Source organism: Corvus kubaryi, unplaced genomic scaffold, assembly GCF_017639235.1.
Source record: "Corvus kubaryi isolate FWS band 111438036 unplaced genomic scaffold, C.kubaryi_AGA036_p1.0 37385, whole genome shotgun sequence".
In the NCBI taxonomy this organism is placed as follows: Eukaryota; Metazoa; Chordata; class Aves; order Passeriformes; family Corvidae; genus Corvus; species Corvus kubaryi.
Window position 1 is genome coordinate 28,203,812 of NW_024581127.1, and position 16,227 is coordinate 28,220,038.

Genomic DNA, 16,227 nt, shown 5'->3' on the forward strand with positions numbered 1-16,227 from the left:
GTGAGGAAAAGCTGAATACTCTAATGGTTCCATAAAGACATGGAGTACAACTGGCAGACTGAGAGCATAAATAATGGCTCGTACAGCCAGAAAACAGATGCTACAGTGAAAAATAACATTGCTGAACCTATAAGGTCACCACACTGGAAAAGGAAAAAAACAGTGCAATTGCTGGGGTGACAAATAGCCAGCAAGTGTAGAAAAATAGTCTCATGCAGGGATTTACCTGCTGCAGTAACAGGTGAAATTCCTCACTAAAGAATTGCTCATGGCAATGAGCTGATTTAGCAAACTCTTTATCTGGTCAACACGGACTCAGGCTTCACTAGCCAGCAATTTTTCTTGGGAAAGCAGTTATGATAATGGGGATTTTGAGAGGGATAACAGAGAAAGCCATCCAGGTCTATGATAACAAGCAGGAGATTTGGGCCTGTGCTAAGGAGCAGTGAAGTTGCCCTCTTAGCTCCAGTCTCCAATCCTGTTATCCAGTTAACACCTTCCACCCACTGCTAATTGTCGTTAAAGAGGTGGTGAGAGTCAGAAAATCAGTTCAGCTGGGCTATTGGCAAGAATTAAATATTTAGAGGACCAGGAGAAGTGAACTCATCCAGCAGAGAAATAAGCTGTTAAGGCGAGGACAGCAGTTAATGAGCTGTTTAAACCAGCCAAAACTTCCTTATTTAGTGCCTGAAGTATCAGTGTAAACATGAAATTAATTTAGATGCTTCAGATGTCATCACTTCCATGTCTTCATCTCCTAGAGTATCAGCACTTGCCTAGTTGAGCTGAGGGGTTTGGCTTTCTATGTGTGGCATAAAACTGATATTTGTGAGGACTAAAGGGACTAATACATTTAGAATGAGAGCTCAGTTACTAGCAGAAACATCACTGGGTATAACATTTCAGACTGCTCATTGCTTTCTCTGTTCAGACCCGCTATTCAGTGATACAACTTTCTGTGGAATTTACTTGTTTTTTTTGGAATATGGCCCTTTACTGATAAAACATTGCCCTGCAAACACATTCATTGGGTCACTTTACAATGAAAAGGATTATTTTTATCTCATTACAGTTAAACACTTTCATGTTTTGGTACCTATTTTATTAGTAAACAGTAGTGTCTCCTAGAATGTATTAGTCAGGAGGTCCTAGCCGAATTGGCCATCTTCTAAAAATGAGGCTAATCCAGTGGCAGTGCTCCTAAGAATCCTCAGTTCTCATTAAGGGCCAGGTAACAACAGCTTGCAAAAAGCCAGTCTGTATTTACAAAGAATCGTATGTTGCACTGTACTGTTTGAGTGTGGTTCATCTGGGGATTGCTGTGTGATTACAGGTTCTGCTCTTCCATCTGTGATTTAAGGATAATATTTACTGAAACAAACCCAGCTCCTTTGAGAGCAGACTTGATGAGAGGTTCATTCGTGCACTTTACAGCCTGGTATGAATCATGGCACCGGTGCATATACAAACCTGGGTTATATATTTACTCTTTCCAAGGCGAAGTTGATTAGCCAGTGCCCAAAAAGTTAAGCTCCTTTTGATGCAGGGCTTGTAGCCCTGAGGTGTGCTGTTGTATCATCCCACTAGGACTGTCTGTGTTGGCACACGAACAATTTAGGGTATTCTTAGTCTTGGCTTCCGCCCCTCTTGGGGCAATTGAGTGGGAGCTTAGCTGTGAGTTTTGTCTCCTGCTATACTCCAACATGCACTCATTTTACAGCCTCAGAAACTCCTTGTTTTGGTGACAGCTCAGACTGGTGACAGGATTAAGAGCTAAGCTCTGGAAAACAACACCAGAGAATTTGATTAGTTCCTTGCCTGTACAGTTGATTCAGCTGTAGGCTCCAGATATGTAATTCAGGGTCTGTTCATAAGTGTCCTGTGCCAGTCAAGATACCACAGTGTGTTTAAGCCCTCCAAACAATTCTGATGTCATTGTGCCCACAGGAGAGCCTTGACCTCCTGCCTGGGGTGCAAGAGGTCAGGTGGACACCAAGACACAGTATATCTACAGTGTAGTCACCACCTGTGAGAAGGACACCTTAGTCTAATTTAAGAATGAACTCAATGGAATCGCTGAGCTTAAGATAAGATTCGTCTCTTCTGTCTTTCAGATCCTCATATCTGCGCAGATGACACACCTTAAAACCTTTTGGCTGTTTTGTCTAGATTTTCCCTGTGGTTATGGGGACAGGGCAGCTACCTTAGATTGTATAAATCTACTTGAAGACAATTAAAAGTGAGAAGAACTTAATTTCCTTCTGCTTTGCTTTCATCAGAAAAAATGTGGACAGTACTCCTTCCTTTTGCCATCATTAACTCCCTATACAATTCATGTTCTAAATCCCTCCAATCAGGGGTTTATTCTTGCCCCTTTCTATGGGTAGATGACACAGCAGAGTGGTGGCCTATACCTACTGTGTCTGGACATTTAGAGGTTAACCACAGCTGGTTGGGGCGAGATGCTGGCACCATTTGTTAAGATATAGGAATTTGAATCTCATTAAAATATCACACTAGTAAAAAAAAAAAACCAAACAAACACATTCCTTCTAAAAAAAATTAAACCCTTTTTATTTGTATATTTATTTTTATATATAAAAGAAATACAAAAAACAACCCCACAAACAATGTTGATTATGGCAATTCAGTTTTGTCAGCCCCCTCTGCCTGGGCTGCTGCCTCAGATCCACCAGGAGTGAGCAAAGTCCTCCGGTTGTAATGTCCTTTTATGATTCCAGAGTTATTGTTCTCATTAAGAATTTGTTTCTGTTTTTGCCTGTTAAGAGACTGTACAAGTCCTAATACAACAGCTGCTAATGAATACTGTCCAGTCAGTTTTCTTGGTTGTAAGATTAGAGGATTTGGTTGAACTCTTCCTAGAAGAAAATACGTTTTGATTTTTCCTTCCTGTTCACTGATACCTTTGACATAAATCTCTCCCCGGTAGTCGAAGGCAAATCCCCGGTCCTTCAGGATCAGATACGTTTCTTCAGGCACTTGTATTCTGTCACTAACACCTGTGCTGTCCATTCGACTTGCTAAATTCACTGTTTTGCCCCAGATATCGTACTGGGGTTTCTTAGCACCAATAACTCCTGCTACGACAGAGCCATGGCTAATCCCTAATTAAAAAAAAAAAGAAAAAAAAAGGAAAAAAAAAGAAGTTAAACTGTTATACAATAATGACTAAAACTCATATTTGCTCTTAAGAACCAGATGAAGCCTGGTTCAGATACACTTATCTCTAAGCTTAAGAAAGAGGTGTATATATAAAGAAATTAAGCAAAAACAAAATCTGGAAAAGCTAGAAAACTTGAAAAGTGATCTCAACAGTGTTTATTATGGGACATCCATGTCAGTGGAATCACAATATTTATGTGTCATCTGTATTCTGCATACTATTGCCAAAGCTCCTGAAAACTTATTCTTAGCTAGTAGGAAAGATTTCTGGAACTACACTTGTTGAAGGTGACCTTTTTAGTGCTATGCAGTCAAGAAATTTCATTCGTATATTCCATGAAGTGAAAATATTAAAGCACTCTGTGAAGTGATTGAAAGACTGCATTTTGTAAGATTGTTGCATAAAAAGAAAAGCAATAGCTATTTTTTTTTCTGTAACAGTGATTTAAGAATACATTTGGTAGAGTGTAAGATATCTTTTGGAAAAGGATTTTAGGTTTTTTTTTTTTTCTTTTTTTAAAGATTTTTTTAAAATGGTGATAGAAATATTATCAAATACTCTTGCATTCATGATCTATGAAATCTTTGCATGTGATCCACACTTACTAAATGTGGATTCCTGTTCCCTGAGAAATCTTGGGAACTAGGTGTTTTGCTTTCAAAACTGTTAGGAAGTGCAGAACAGATAGTGATGCTGTGACCTTCCATGCTGTGACTGATGAATATACTTCATCTTTTCTATGGCAGGGTTTTCTATAAAAGACATGTCTCTTCCAGGTGGTTTTTTTTTGTTTGGCCAGTGATCCACTCAGCATGAGAAGTCATCAAATTTACTCCTGCTATGTGCTATATATTCAGGCCATTTCTTCATGTCCCATCCCACCAGAGATGCAGGATATTCCACCCAGAATAATAGCTTATCCATCACAGCAATTCAGAGCTGCCGGCCCTAGTCAGGTCACAGATGGAACTCAATTTTTGTGCAAAACTGAAGTATTACTCACAGGGTTTAGGAGAAACTACTTTTGCCCTTTTACTGAAGAAGAATCTTATACAGGGAGATTAATTAGAGACTTTGTGTGTATCAGTCTTGGGGTTGGATCTAGGCGGTCCTGTTCACTTTCTGTGTTATATATATGGGTTCTTAGTACCAGACTTGCTAAAGACAATAAATGAATTATGTTCCCCATTCACAATTTGAACTCCTGCAATCCTCAAATCAGGGCCTATATTCTTCAAATGGAGTATATCATATTTCTGACTTTGCCTGGGACAAAGTCAATTTGAAAACAGCGGATACAGTATTTGGACACTACTAAATTGTGCACGTCCTTGCAATGTTCCCAGAGTGCACTTAGTGGAGTCAGATCCTTGCAGACAAAAACCCATCTTAACTCTCATGTTTGAACCATGCTTACCAATACGGAGTTCAAAGTTGTTGAATGAATGCTTGTTGATCTCCTGTATGCTTTCATTCAGAGCTATGGAGAAGTCAGCCAGGGCACACAAATGTCCCCATTTGTCTTCACATTGCTGAGGAAAAAGTTATACGCCAATCTGTTAATAAAGTTTTGCATTTGCCCAGCTACCACCCATCCCTACCAGGTGCCAAGTATTTGAATTTGGAATCTATAACAGCCTCAGCATTCTAGATGCAAGAGGGGTACATTGCTATTAATGGTAATGCTTCCCATGATGTTACACTTGTATAACTGGATAGAGACCACTTTAGTGTAAAGTGCCAAAGAAAGTAACTTTCTGTCAACAGTCTGACAGGCAATCATGAGAATTAACAAGGCGTGTGAAGCATGTCTAAGGCTGAGAAAGAAAGTATAGAGAGGACTGAAATTGCTCAGAAGCAAGGGTCAAAATCTAGTGAGAACAGGGGATGACCCACGTAAGCAAGAAGTAGAGAAGAGAAAGAGGTGAAGGATGTGTAATTCTCCTGTGCTGAAACTGTCACCCAGGAACAGCACCAATTCAAGTGCTCTTAGAGATGTAATGATGACAGGAACAACAGAGCAAGCCAGGCAATCTGGGACTGGTTAAGGGAGAGAGAGAAGGCTCTTCTGTAGCTCATTAATTGCATTTGCTTAGGGCAGGCAAGTCACTCCCTGCTCCTTCCCTTCCATTTCCATTCCTACAAAGCAGCTGATATACAGATGGGGACTAGTAGTAGGTTTTATTCTTCCCAGAACACCAACAGAACAGATGATGGGGCAGGGACTCTAAAGAGAGGTAGTGGAGTAAGGAACAACTGGGACTTTGGCCCAGTGATTGTATGACATCTTCTCCTCTGTTCTGAAGCAAGGTAATTCTTTCTTCAAATTTCCATTTCTGAAGACAAAGTAAATCTCCCCCTGGGTCATGCAGTCCATCCCTTTGCAGTTTTCATCATCCTGTGTGTTTAATACTGAACATGAACATCTCCTTGGCATCAGCCTGTTCTGTTCACACCATGCTTGGTCCTTGTCCTTAACTCACTCTGTTCCCAGCATGCCAACCTCCCTCAGCAGCCTCCATCTCTTAGGTGCTGACAAGGTGACAGACATGTACGTATGACAAGTATATTTTAAACATCCATTAAAATTCCATTAAGTTATTATAGTTCAAGAAAAGAGATGAGTTAATCAGTCTTGGAAATGCAGTGAAGCTTTTCTCCCTTTGAGTTTTTGCCCCCATCAGGAGTCAAACGAAGTGATTAGGAGCTGTGTAGCTGTAACCAACTATCTCCCTGGTGTTCAGTCCTTCTTTGCTCATCTCTACATAGAAGCATTTTGACAATCAAAAATCCCATGCATGTCTAGTTTTGTGGATTTCTAGCTGTCAGCATCACTTGTTACTCTGTGGGCGGGAGATGCTCAGCTAGTTACACTCCATGTGTTTTATAATGTATTCTAAACAAACAATGGACATTTTCTGGTTTATAAAGCTCAAGATAATCTGACTTCTGCTTTTCAGTTGTGATCAACGTGGGCAAATCTGATTCCCAGCCTGTGACTGATCAGGGGCAGCACACCCCTTTTGTGCTGCTCTTCCTGGGGACAGGCACCACTTGCCAAAAAAACCAGATTTCAGCAACAGATGACTTCTCGTTGGATGTATTTTAGAGCCTCATCTAACTACTTTGGACACCCTGTTTCCAGGGAAATTCTAGGGTGGAATTATGAATGGATTTCTCTCGTCTGACTTATATGAGGTTTATGGCTGTGACTGTGCATGTGTCCTCTGTGTCTCTTTATCCCCTCAGCTTGTTTTGCTTGTTCTTCAGTTGAACTGATGGTCTGCTTTCTTTTTGATGTCTAGTTATCATGCTGTCTGTAGATATGCAGTATCAAAAAAGAGTAAAAATGCAGCATTTCGCTTGCATAAGTACGCTGACAGTTAATACATCCTCTCTCTTTGGTTACTGGAGGTTGTCAGTCATGTTCCTGTCTGAGTTACTGTGGTGACTTTAGAGTATGTCTGAAGATATAGATAGACCTGGTCTAGATTCACATTGGTGTGATTGAAAGGAATTTTTTTTTCTCCTATAAACCTAAATTTGAGGAAAGAATCCATATGGTTCTTGTTCCAAGCACAAGATGGCATTTCAATTCATCAAGAAGTGCAACTGCTGTCTGCCAGAAGCCCCAAATGTCTATTTTATTTTAGCAAAACCAGTTTTATGAACAACATAAAGATAACACTTATATTTCCTATATGAATGGCCAGAATAATCACAAGAATTTCTTCTTAAAGAAAACTGTTCTCTTACCTGTTTTTCAGGTGATAATCCTGACACGGCCATGTATGTGCTGCCAATTGTTTTAATTTTTTCAATATCTTGAAATCTCTCTTCACCTAGCAACTAATACATATGCAAAAAGAAAAATACTGTTACTTCTGTAATTCCTAATGCAAAATGATTCCACAGATGTGAGAATGTATCTTTACACTTGTGGTATCTTCCAGTCAGTCAGAGCAAGATAATCTTCCAACCCAAATCATTCTATAATTCTGTGATCTTACACAGTCAATGGATGGAGGTAGATGCCTTCAGAGAAATTCTGTAAGAGACCAAGTCCTTGTATATCCCCTGCTTCCGTCTGCTTACTCTCAGACTGGACACCAGCGTGTCCATTGGGTCATTCATTCAATACCTTTGTTATGTATTTTCCTGTTCTACAAAAAATTCCAAGAACCAATGGGAAATGGTAAATCCCTGTATCTATTTGGGATTTGCTATAGCTCTGGGTGTTAAGTAGGTATAAAGAACTTGTCAGATTGAGAATCTGAAAGAGGAAGAATAAATTTAGTCTAGTGACTAAAGCACTGAATTAAGTGGGAGTGAAAGTTTAGTCCCTATTCCAATACCGTATTTATGGTTTAACTTAGGACTTTCCATGAAATAGAAAACAGAGCCTTACATTCCTTGAAAGACCTAAGCAGAGTTCAGGATTCTATCAGTGACAACAGAGTGTGGGATATGGGTATTAATCACCTTGTCACAGGCTTTTAAAATGTTTGTTGCTGGTGTTAATGCCAAATACCCTGTGAAACTTTGTTATAAGCTGTATGGTATCTAATAAATTTAGGTATTAATATGGTTAGAAAGTCATGGGGGGAAAAAAGCACTTCACCATGAAAAGGAATTTCAAACTTTCAATTCTAAAGGCTCAATTTAGTTGGGGTTTAAATGGAGAAAAGTCTTTCTGTGGTCATGCAAAAATGTAACAAAATATTTTCCCCTTTCTTTTTCTACACTGTTGTGCATTCTTTTTCCATTTTGTGGGTTGGAATTTCCTGTCCACTAGAGGGATTATTTCATTCAAAGGCAGAAACATGCCAAATGCATAACATGAAATATCCTCTGCCACTGCAGTAACCACAGCGCACGTCAGCCGGGGCGCCGGGGCCTTGGAAGCTTTGCTGTTGGTGTGCAGATATCGCACCATCTGTCTCTAATGGGAGGCTGCACAGCCTTGCACGTAGGGAATACAAAGCCATATGGTTAATGGCTCCTGTTCAGGTCAGGAAAGTCCAAAGACTTGACCTGCTTCTCATTTTTCCTCAAACTGCCAGAATGGCCCATTGTGTACCTTTCCCTCTTACAGGGGCAGCTCTCCCAACTGCTCTCTTAAGGAAAAAGATCATTTCCTGTAGCTCTGCCTCTGTGAGCAGTCTGAGAGCACCATGTGTGTGGGCAAGGGGAGAAAATGGTCTTGCTTGAAAACAGTCCATATTTTCATTTCCAGATGGTTGCTAGAAGCAGCAGCAAACAGCACACTAATTTAAAATTTATAATAAGTATCTAAAATTACTCTTTAGGAAGGAAAGAAATTATTGGCTTTGACATAATTTAGAAAAGTGATCCCAAGTTATGGGTTTTTTCCTCATTCATTATTGTTCCAAATCTCCTGTTTGTTTCTTTATTTCCCCTGCTTTATCTGGCCTGTTCAATAGCTTCTTTCCTTCTTCAAATAATGGTTTATTTACTAATTACTTTCTTCACAGTATGACAGGATGATGGATTTTGATATTGGGGAAAGATATTCCAACTCAGTCCTAAATCAGCTGCTGTTTGCTAAAACATTTTAAAAAAGCTGCTAATTTAACATGATAGTCCAGGGACATTAGAATGTGGTTTGTATCTAAAAAGCAACTAATGGCTTGATGCTGCAATTCATGCACAGCCAAGGTTGTGTGGAGGTCAGACCCTGGGATCACATGTACGAAATAGTACAAAAAAGAATATTGCAGGACATGGCACACAGCTGCAAAGTAATTAAAGTCTCCCTAGATCTATTACATGGAAAGAAAAGTAACAGATCCAGACTATAACCTTGCTATGTTGCATTAACAAGGAAAACCCTCTAAAAAGAAGAAATAATCCAGATTTCCTTTTTGTGTACCTATCACATTTCCAAACCAGGTCAATTTGTATTTTTACCACAGATTCCATTCAGAAACATAATTTTGGCCTTGTGGACACATCACCCCTAATATTATATATTTCTATTATATATTAATATCTCTGTAAGGAAAAGAGGAAATAGTCAGTGTAGAATCTGACCTGAGCTTAGGAACCCAATTCAGTTGTCTAAACACATGTTTAGTGTGATCTAGAGCACTCTTCCCTTGAAATGGCATCCTGTGTGGGTATCCCAAATCACCTAGGATATATCAAATGGCATCAGGTGCCTATGTCTTACACTCCTGTGTTAAGATTTCTGCATTAGGATGTCTTTCCAGAGGTGTTCACTTGATGCTGAGAAGCACAGTTTCCCCATGGATAACAGAGCTGTTCTGCTCTCAAGCTGCCCATCTGCATTTTGCTCTCAGGGCTGTGTTGGAACAGCAGGAAATCTTGGCAAGGAACATAGTGGAAAAAAAAGGAACAGTGACATTGTATAGTGTCAGTCAATAGTTACATGGAAACATTGCTAGCCCTGAAACATTGCACCTGGAATGATTTCTGGTTCCTTTTCCGTGGATAGGATTACACCTTTCAGTTGTTCTGTCTGGCATATCACCTTTCAGATTGCTTAGACAGAGTAAGCTAATGACATGACCATGCTGCAAGTAGGTTAGCAGTCAGCAGGGCATCACATAATTTCATTTGCTACCTGCACCAAGAACGTATCTTTTCTTCAACTAAACATGTCTGGGACATGATACAGTCCCTAATTAGGTCCTTAATTAATTAAGAGCAGGTGTTAGGGGCCTGAAAGTAATATTGTGTTAGCGCTTTGATTAAACCCTTGTCTTCAGTAATTGCCACAGCAGCAAAGGAATTTTGTTGTGAAGATTACATGAATGTGCATGACAAAATATCTTAGTGCAAAGACTATTTTTATGAATTAATTTGAGTGATAATCATTTTAATCACATCTGGAAATAAAAACAGAACTATTAATCAAGAATCCTCCTGACTGCTGTGCTAGATCTCAGAGGTAAGAAGCAAGCCTTTATACCCATAGAGAAAGCAGTGCAGGAGCTTAGCAAGTGACAGAGTTCTTCTCATGAGGGAATAATTTTGTTCTCTGTTAAAATGCACAGGGAACCATTCCCTGAGAATTCTTCTATTTCTCACTCATCGTTTTAGTATCTCACCAATTATATGGATAAACTCTCAATTTCAGTGTCAATAAACTTAGCCCTGGTCCAGCCTTTATGAGCAACCACTGATTCCCCATGCAGGTGCCCAGGATGAAAGTCACAGGCCAATGATACCATATTTTCCCCTTCCTTTTTCTATCTGGACTATTGCAGTCTGGTGAATAGATCCAATCTCGTTGATAAATAGAGATGGTTCCAGTTCTATTTCTACCACTCAGAGAGCTCAGGAGGGCTGCACACTCCTGAAAACTGTCTGCAGTATATACGTTAAAATTCTCTCTGCTAGGTAACTTTGACAGTACTTTTTCATCCTTTCTCGTTTTGAAGTTTTTTTTAAAGCTCTTCTTTGGTCTGTGCTTTGTCTCCTTTCTTAGTTCCTCCTGGGCTCATTGCAGAACATGATACCACCTGCCAAAGCTTCCTTACAAACTACTTAGCAGAATATCCAATTTCTCCTGACTTTCTCTTTGCTTACTAGGTTTTCTTTGCCTCTACCTAGCAATAGCTACATTGGGGATCTGCCTTTTCTTCTCCTTTTTATCTTGTACCCTCCTCAGCTCCTTTTCTGAAATTAACTGGACAGAATACCTAAATAAATTCTTTTTCCTTCCTGTGTCCTTTCCATTAAAAAAAAAAATATCCTTTCACCTCTGAATTCCTCAGTAAAACAGGCAGCTGAACTTCATTTATCTCTCTATAAAATCCCTAACCAGACAAGTCTCCTCAGTTAATATGTCACCACCACCTTTTGTTCTCTATCCAATATTTGCTTCTGAGCTGTGTGCTTCACATTTAACTGGCCACTGTTTTATCCTTTAACATTCATTGAGTCCATTCAACCAACACCTTCAAAGCAACACCTTTATCTGTTTGTATTTAGAGCACTATTTTCCAGAACAGTTGCAGATACATTCATACTTCTTTCTTCTACAGAACTAAAGCATTTTCTACTTTCAAATACACAGGTTCAGATTTGTGCTTTTATGGATGTTTATACTTGAGTATTGCTTTCAGTCTCTGTCTCATTAGACCATTCAGACAAGATGAAGGGTAAGAAAGCAAACCAGACAATTGTAATATGAGCAAAAAAGAAAAAAATCAGAGAACTATTGGAAGCAAAATAATTACTGATTTTGATAATTTAGGATGATATATTTGCCATTTGGAAACTGATAGTTTAAATGTTTTGAGGTTTTCTCTAGTAGCTGGTATTACCTCATCAAAGTCTGCAATGATTTCATTCAGCAAGCGCAGACATTCTACTCCTTGGTTATTCATCTCAGTCTGGGAATAAAAGTCAGCAAATCCAGGAATAGAAGCAAACATCACACCAACAGCATCATAGGACTGAGAGTATAATTCCTAAAAAAACAAGGAGGAAAAATGAATTGATGTGGCAACATAGGGGAGAAAATGTAATTGGCAGCAATTAGAATAGTTTTCTTACTTTTTCCATGCATAATACCTTAATATCTGATGTTGGCGTTAGTATACTAAAGGTTAGCCAGGTTCAACAGGAGGAGGCTGATGGGTCTTAAAGTTTTTACTGCAGATTTTATGCAGGGTTTTGCCATTCTTTGAAAGCCTGCTCTTTCTGCTTCTCAGGTCAAGGAGCTACACCAGCAAAAGTGAAATAGAAATTTTCCTTTTGATTTCTTGGGGGAATGAGTTAAAGAAATGTAGGGTTCATTGCCAAGTATGAATACCAGTTATCACATTTTCTGGTGGATAATTTGTACTTCACACTACTGCAGCTCTTTACAAATTTGTTTATTCACAAGTTTTCAGAAAACCCTTACTCTCTGGTAAACTCTGGTTCTCCTAAGGTGGCTGTGGAGCTCTTTGGTTTCCTGGCTCTGGGAGATGTTCTTGCTCTTAGGGTTCGAAAGGAGGGAGAAACAGAAGTGGGGGTGGTAAGAGTTTCTGGGGAGGACAGAAAGCAGCTTATAAGGGATCAGTCACAGGAGGCTATTAGGATAAAGTATGCCCTAGAATACGCTCCCACTTGTGTTATTCATATAATTCACTCTGGTACTGAATAACAGGTTTATTTATGGAGGGGCTTGTGCCACTGCATATGTGAAAATGTGGACAGTTCTTTGAACTAAAGCTAATTTTTAAGAACAAAACTAATTTCAACTTTAAAAATCCCAGGGAGTGCCACAACTCCTGGTATGCTTTTCTTTTGGCTAATATACCACCATCATAGGCATTCTCCTTTGATTTTTTTTTTTTTCCCCTAGCTTCAGTTTCTGTAGTTTTACCTAATGGTGGACACTTCCATTTCTGTTTATGAACATTTCTTATGTCATTATGACCTGAAGTACTTTTTTCTCAATGTTTTTGTTAGTGGTTTTAAGAAATTTTAGTGTTTTGGTTTCATGATAAAAAGAATTACTACTGGTTGCCATACACTTGACATGAACACTTCAGGCCCTTCTTTCTTCATCCTGCTTCTCCTTAGAAAAGCATCCTGAACCCCTGCTCTGCTCTTTGATATGCTGCTAATGCTTCTACTTATGCAGGCTCTTTAGCAATGTGTCTTACAGTAAAAGTGGGGAAATTCTTCTGGTTTCCGAAGCCACTGCAATACTTTGATTGACAAAACACAACTGATTCCCTTCCTGCCCTAACCCTTTCTTTCACTGAAGAACATCTTCAGGCTTATGGAAGCCATACTCTAAGAACACTTTCATGTATATGGAAAAGCTAATACACACATTAGTTTGTGGATGCTTATGAAAGATTTGACAGTGTGTGCTAGCAGCACAAACACACAGCCATACTCTTTCCTTGGATCATGAAGATAGAAAAAAACTGACTGAGCCTTCAGTTGCTCCATTTTTCTATTTTTGGTAAGATGCATCAGGACAGAAATAATACATCCATGAGAAACTGCTACAGCACACATTTGGAAATTCATTTTTTTGAGACCGGAGAAATTAACTTAATGGCCAGACATGAACTGCAGGATTGATTGCATTGAAATCTGGTAGATCTTACTGTCTGGCAGCTCATGCATAAATCATCCCCAAGTATAGTTACTCTGGAAATTGCCTTACGAAAAGCAGGGGTGATGGAATTTAATTCAGTGGCAAATTATTGAAGCATCAGCAGTGATCCATGGGGCATCTGCTTGCTTCTGAAGATTATTATACATGTGACTGTACGTGAATGAGAGTGTAAACGGGGAAAATTATTCCCTGAAAATCCATAATGCTGATGTGCCAGAACACACTCTTGGCTGGTATCGAGGTCTGCTACATTTGCAATGAAACATTTTAACCTGGTTGCTTTCACACCCACATTTTCTCACATGCATAGCAGGCTTTCTATGGCACTTTCATACCCACAGAGTGTAAAATTTCTCAAGAGTGATTTCTAAAGTGCCTTCTCTTGTAGCTTCTCACTGTGTCATCCTTCCCTAGGTGCTACTTGTAATCAGAACACAATGATTCCTCATTGTGCAGTCTAATTCATCTGGCTACATCCATTTCCAAAATGTACAACAGAAAATTGTAGCCTTGCTTCCTTTTTGCTGCATAATGAATAGATATGTCAGTGAATGTTGCAAGATGAATAGGACTGCAATGTGAATCTTGCAATGTTCCTTCCCATTATAAAAGATAATTCCAACATTACATGAGAAAACTGCAGTTTCATCATACATTATATACATTGTACACATCATTATATACATATCATAATATGCATTTACTTTGTTTCAAAAAAAGGAGTAAGTGACTTACTGCTGCTTTCAGAAGCAAATTCTGGACTTTCCTTTATCCCTCTTCAAACTCTGTTTTAGGACTATTCAGAGACTCCATTATCATGTTTTTCTTTGTATATTGCAAACACTTTTTAGGAACATAGCCACAAACTATGTCTCTGAAATGGGTGTTTTGTTATCTGCCACAAACAGGCAATTCAGGGGCAATATGAAATGGAAAAAATATTCTCTTGTGTCTGAAGATAGGAGAGCCTTAGGTCTGTTGCAGCTTGTTCCTGCCACAGTCACTGTCAAGGCTCTAATAATACTTCTGCAACACTGGGTTATCATAATCTTGAACAGACGTTCTGTTAAATTCACATATAGTTTTTATGAATACTACATTTTCATAGGCTCATAGGTTGGAACAGACTTCTGAATGTAATTTAATACAGTTTGCTTTCAAAGCAGGACCAATTAGATCAAATCTTTCACAGCCTTTTTCAGTTGAGGTTTGAGCCCAGCTCTGCCTTCACAGAATCACAGAATTGCTGTGGTTGGAAGGGACCTCTGGAGGTTATCCAGGCCAACCCCCCTGCCCAGGCAGGGTCACCTAGAGCTGGCGACACAGGAATGCCTCCAGGTGGGGTTTGAATGTCTCCAGAGAGGAAGACTCCATGACCTCTGTGAGCAGCCTGTTCCAGGACTCTGCCACCCTCAATGTAAAGAAGTTCTTCCTCATGTTGAGGTGGAACATTTTGTATTTTAATTTATGGCCATTGATCCTTGTCCTGTTCCTGGGCACCCCTGAAAAGAGCCTGGAACCATCCTATTGGTACCTGCCTTGGAGATATTTAAATGCATTAATGTGATCCCTTCTCAGTCTTTTCTTCCCAAGTCTCTTCTCATGAGAGAGATCCTCCAGACCCCTAATAATGTCTTCTTTATAAATACTCATTAGGTACTTGAAGATAACAATGAAATATTTCAGCCTTTTCTTCTTAAAGTTGTATGATCCCACGTCTCTCAGCCTTTCCTCACACACTATGTACCCCCTATCTCCCAGTCATTTTGGTGACTTTCTGCTAGACTTGCTCTATGCGTGTCTCCTACTGGTGAGTCTGAACATGGAAACATCACTCCAGATGTGGTCCTAGAACCTTTACTTTAAAACATGATTTTCAGTGTTGATCAGATACCAGATATATTGGCAGTATTTGTGCAATGAACCCTATCAAGAACCAAGCTTCAACAATTTCCTGCCAGATCTACTTTTCTTTTACTAATTAGACAAAAATATCAGAAAACTGACACATACTTCATTATCCCGATCCTTTTCCAGGAAGTGACGGGCAACATGACTGGGTAAAATATTCCTTAGCATGTTTTCATTGTGCTCCCTTAGCTCCTTCATTTCATTGATTTCTTCTTTTGCTTGAACACGCCACAGAAAATCCAGCCTTGCTGTGTATTCAAGCTGTAGTTTCAGAAAGGAAAAAGAGGCAAAAATAAAACCTGACAAGATGAGTAGAGATTGTATTGCTATCCTGGCAGACTGCTCCTGCCATGTAACCACCTTCAGTGCTGCTGAAGATCTCTGAAACAATTTGATTTTTTTGCCAGAAAAGAGATTATTTCTTTGCCTTATGTACAGTGACATTTTCAGACTAATCTTGGGCAAAATAATATTTTTCATATTGCTGCTTTGGTCGTTGGATATAAACTGTCACCAAATTATTTTCCCTTTAAACACCTCGTTATTAGTCAGGTAATGGAGTCAGACAGGAGATAAGGTATTGGCAGGTATTGATATGAAATAAATGTGTTCCCCTTTTCATAAGTGTTTTCAAATTAAATGAGAAAATAGCATAAGAGTCACTCCAAACTCTTGGCAGGGACGTCCTTCTCAAGTATGAACATCTTTGAGCAAACTCTATATAACAGCCCAATGTACTCCCAAAGACGACTTCCAAATCTGTGGCACCAAAATGATATACTGTTGGAACATGCACTTATTTGCAAATTTAGTCTTCTAAAAAATAGTGGAAAACATGCTATTTGTCATCCCCTAGAATACTCTGTCCCTGATTTTGGCATCAGAGTCTACAATTGCAGTTTAGCACATGCAAAATCTCAGTGCCTGCTACCCTCAGCTAAAAACTGAAGTTAAGTGATTTCCAGTGCAGTGTGTGTGCAGAACAAAAGCTGTGCACAGCTGAGCTTATACATGCATA

At 39.3% G+C, this 16,227-nt stretch overlaps 1 protein-coding gene across 2 annotated transcripts in view; it reads right to left on the minus strand.

The window, feature by feature from the left end:
- Positions 1 to 2,546: 2,546 nt before the first annotated feature.
- ADCY8 (adenylate cyclase 8) overlaps positions 2,547 to 16,227 on the minus strand; it is a 121,902-nt gene continuing 108,221 nt past the window's right edge. For both annotated transcript variants that reach the window (XM_042035911.1, XM_042035910.1), the window contains 5 exons: positions 15,312 to 15,470; positions 11,500 to 11,646; positions 6,941 to 7,033; positions 4,602 to 4,716; positions 2,547 to 3,125 (listed from right to left, as the gene is read on the minus strand). In XM_042035911.1, the coding sequence (XP_041891845.1) occupies positions 2,638 to 3,125; positions 4,602 to 4,716; positions 6,941 to 7,033; positions 11,500 to 11,646; positions 15,312 to 15,470 (1,002 nt within the window). In that variant the 3' untranslated portion in view covers positions 2,547 to 2,637. The remainder of the gene's footprint in view (positions 3,126 to 4,601; positions 4,717 to 6,940; positions 7,034 to 11,499; positions 11,647 to 15,311; positions 15,471 to 16,227) is intronic.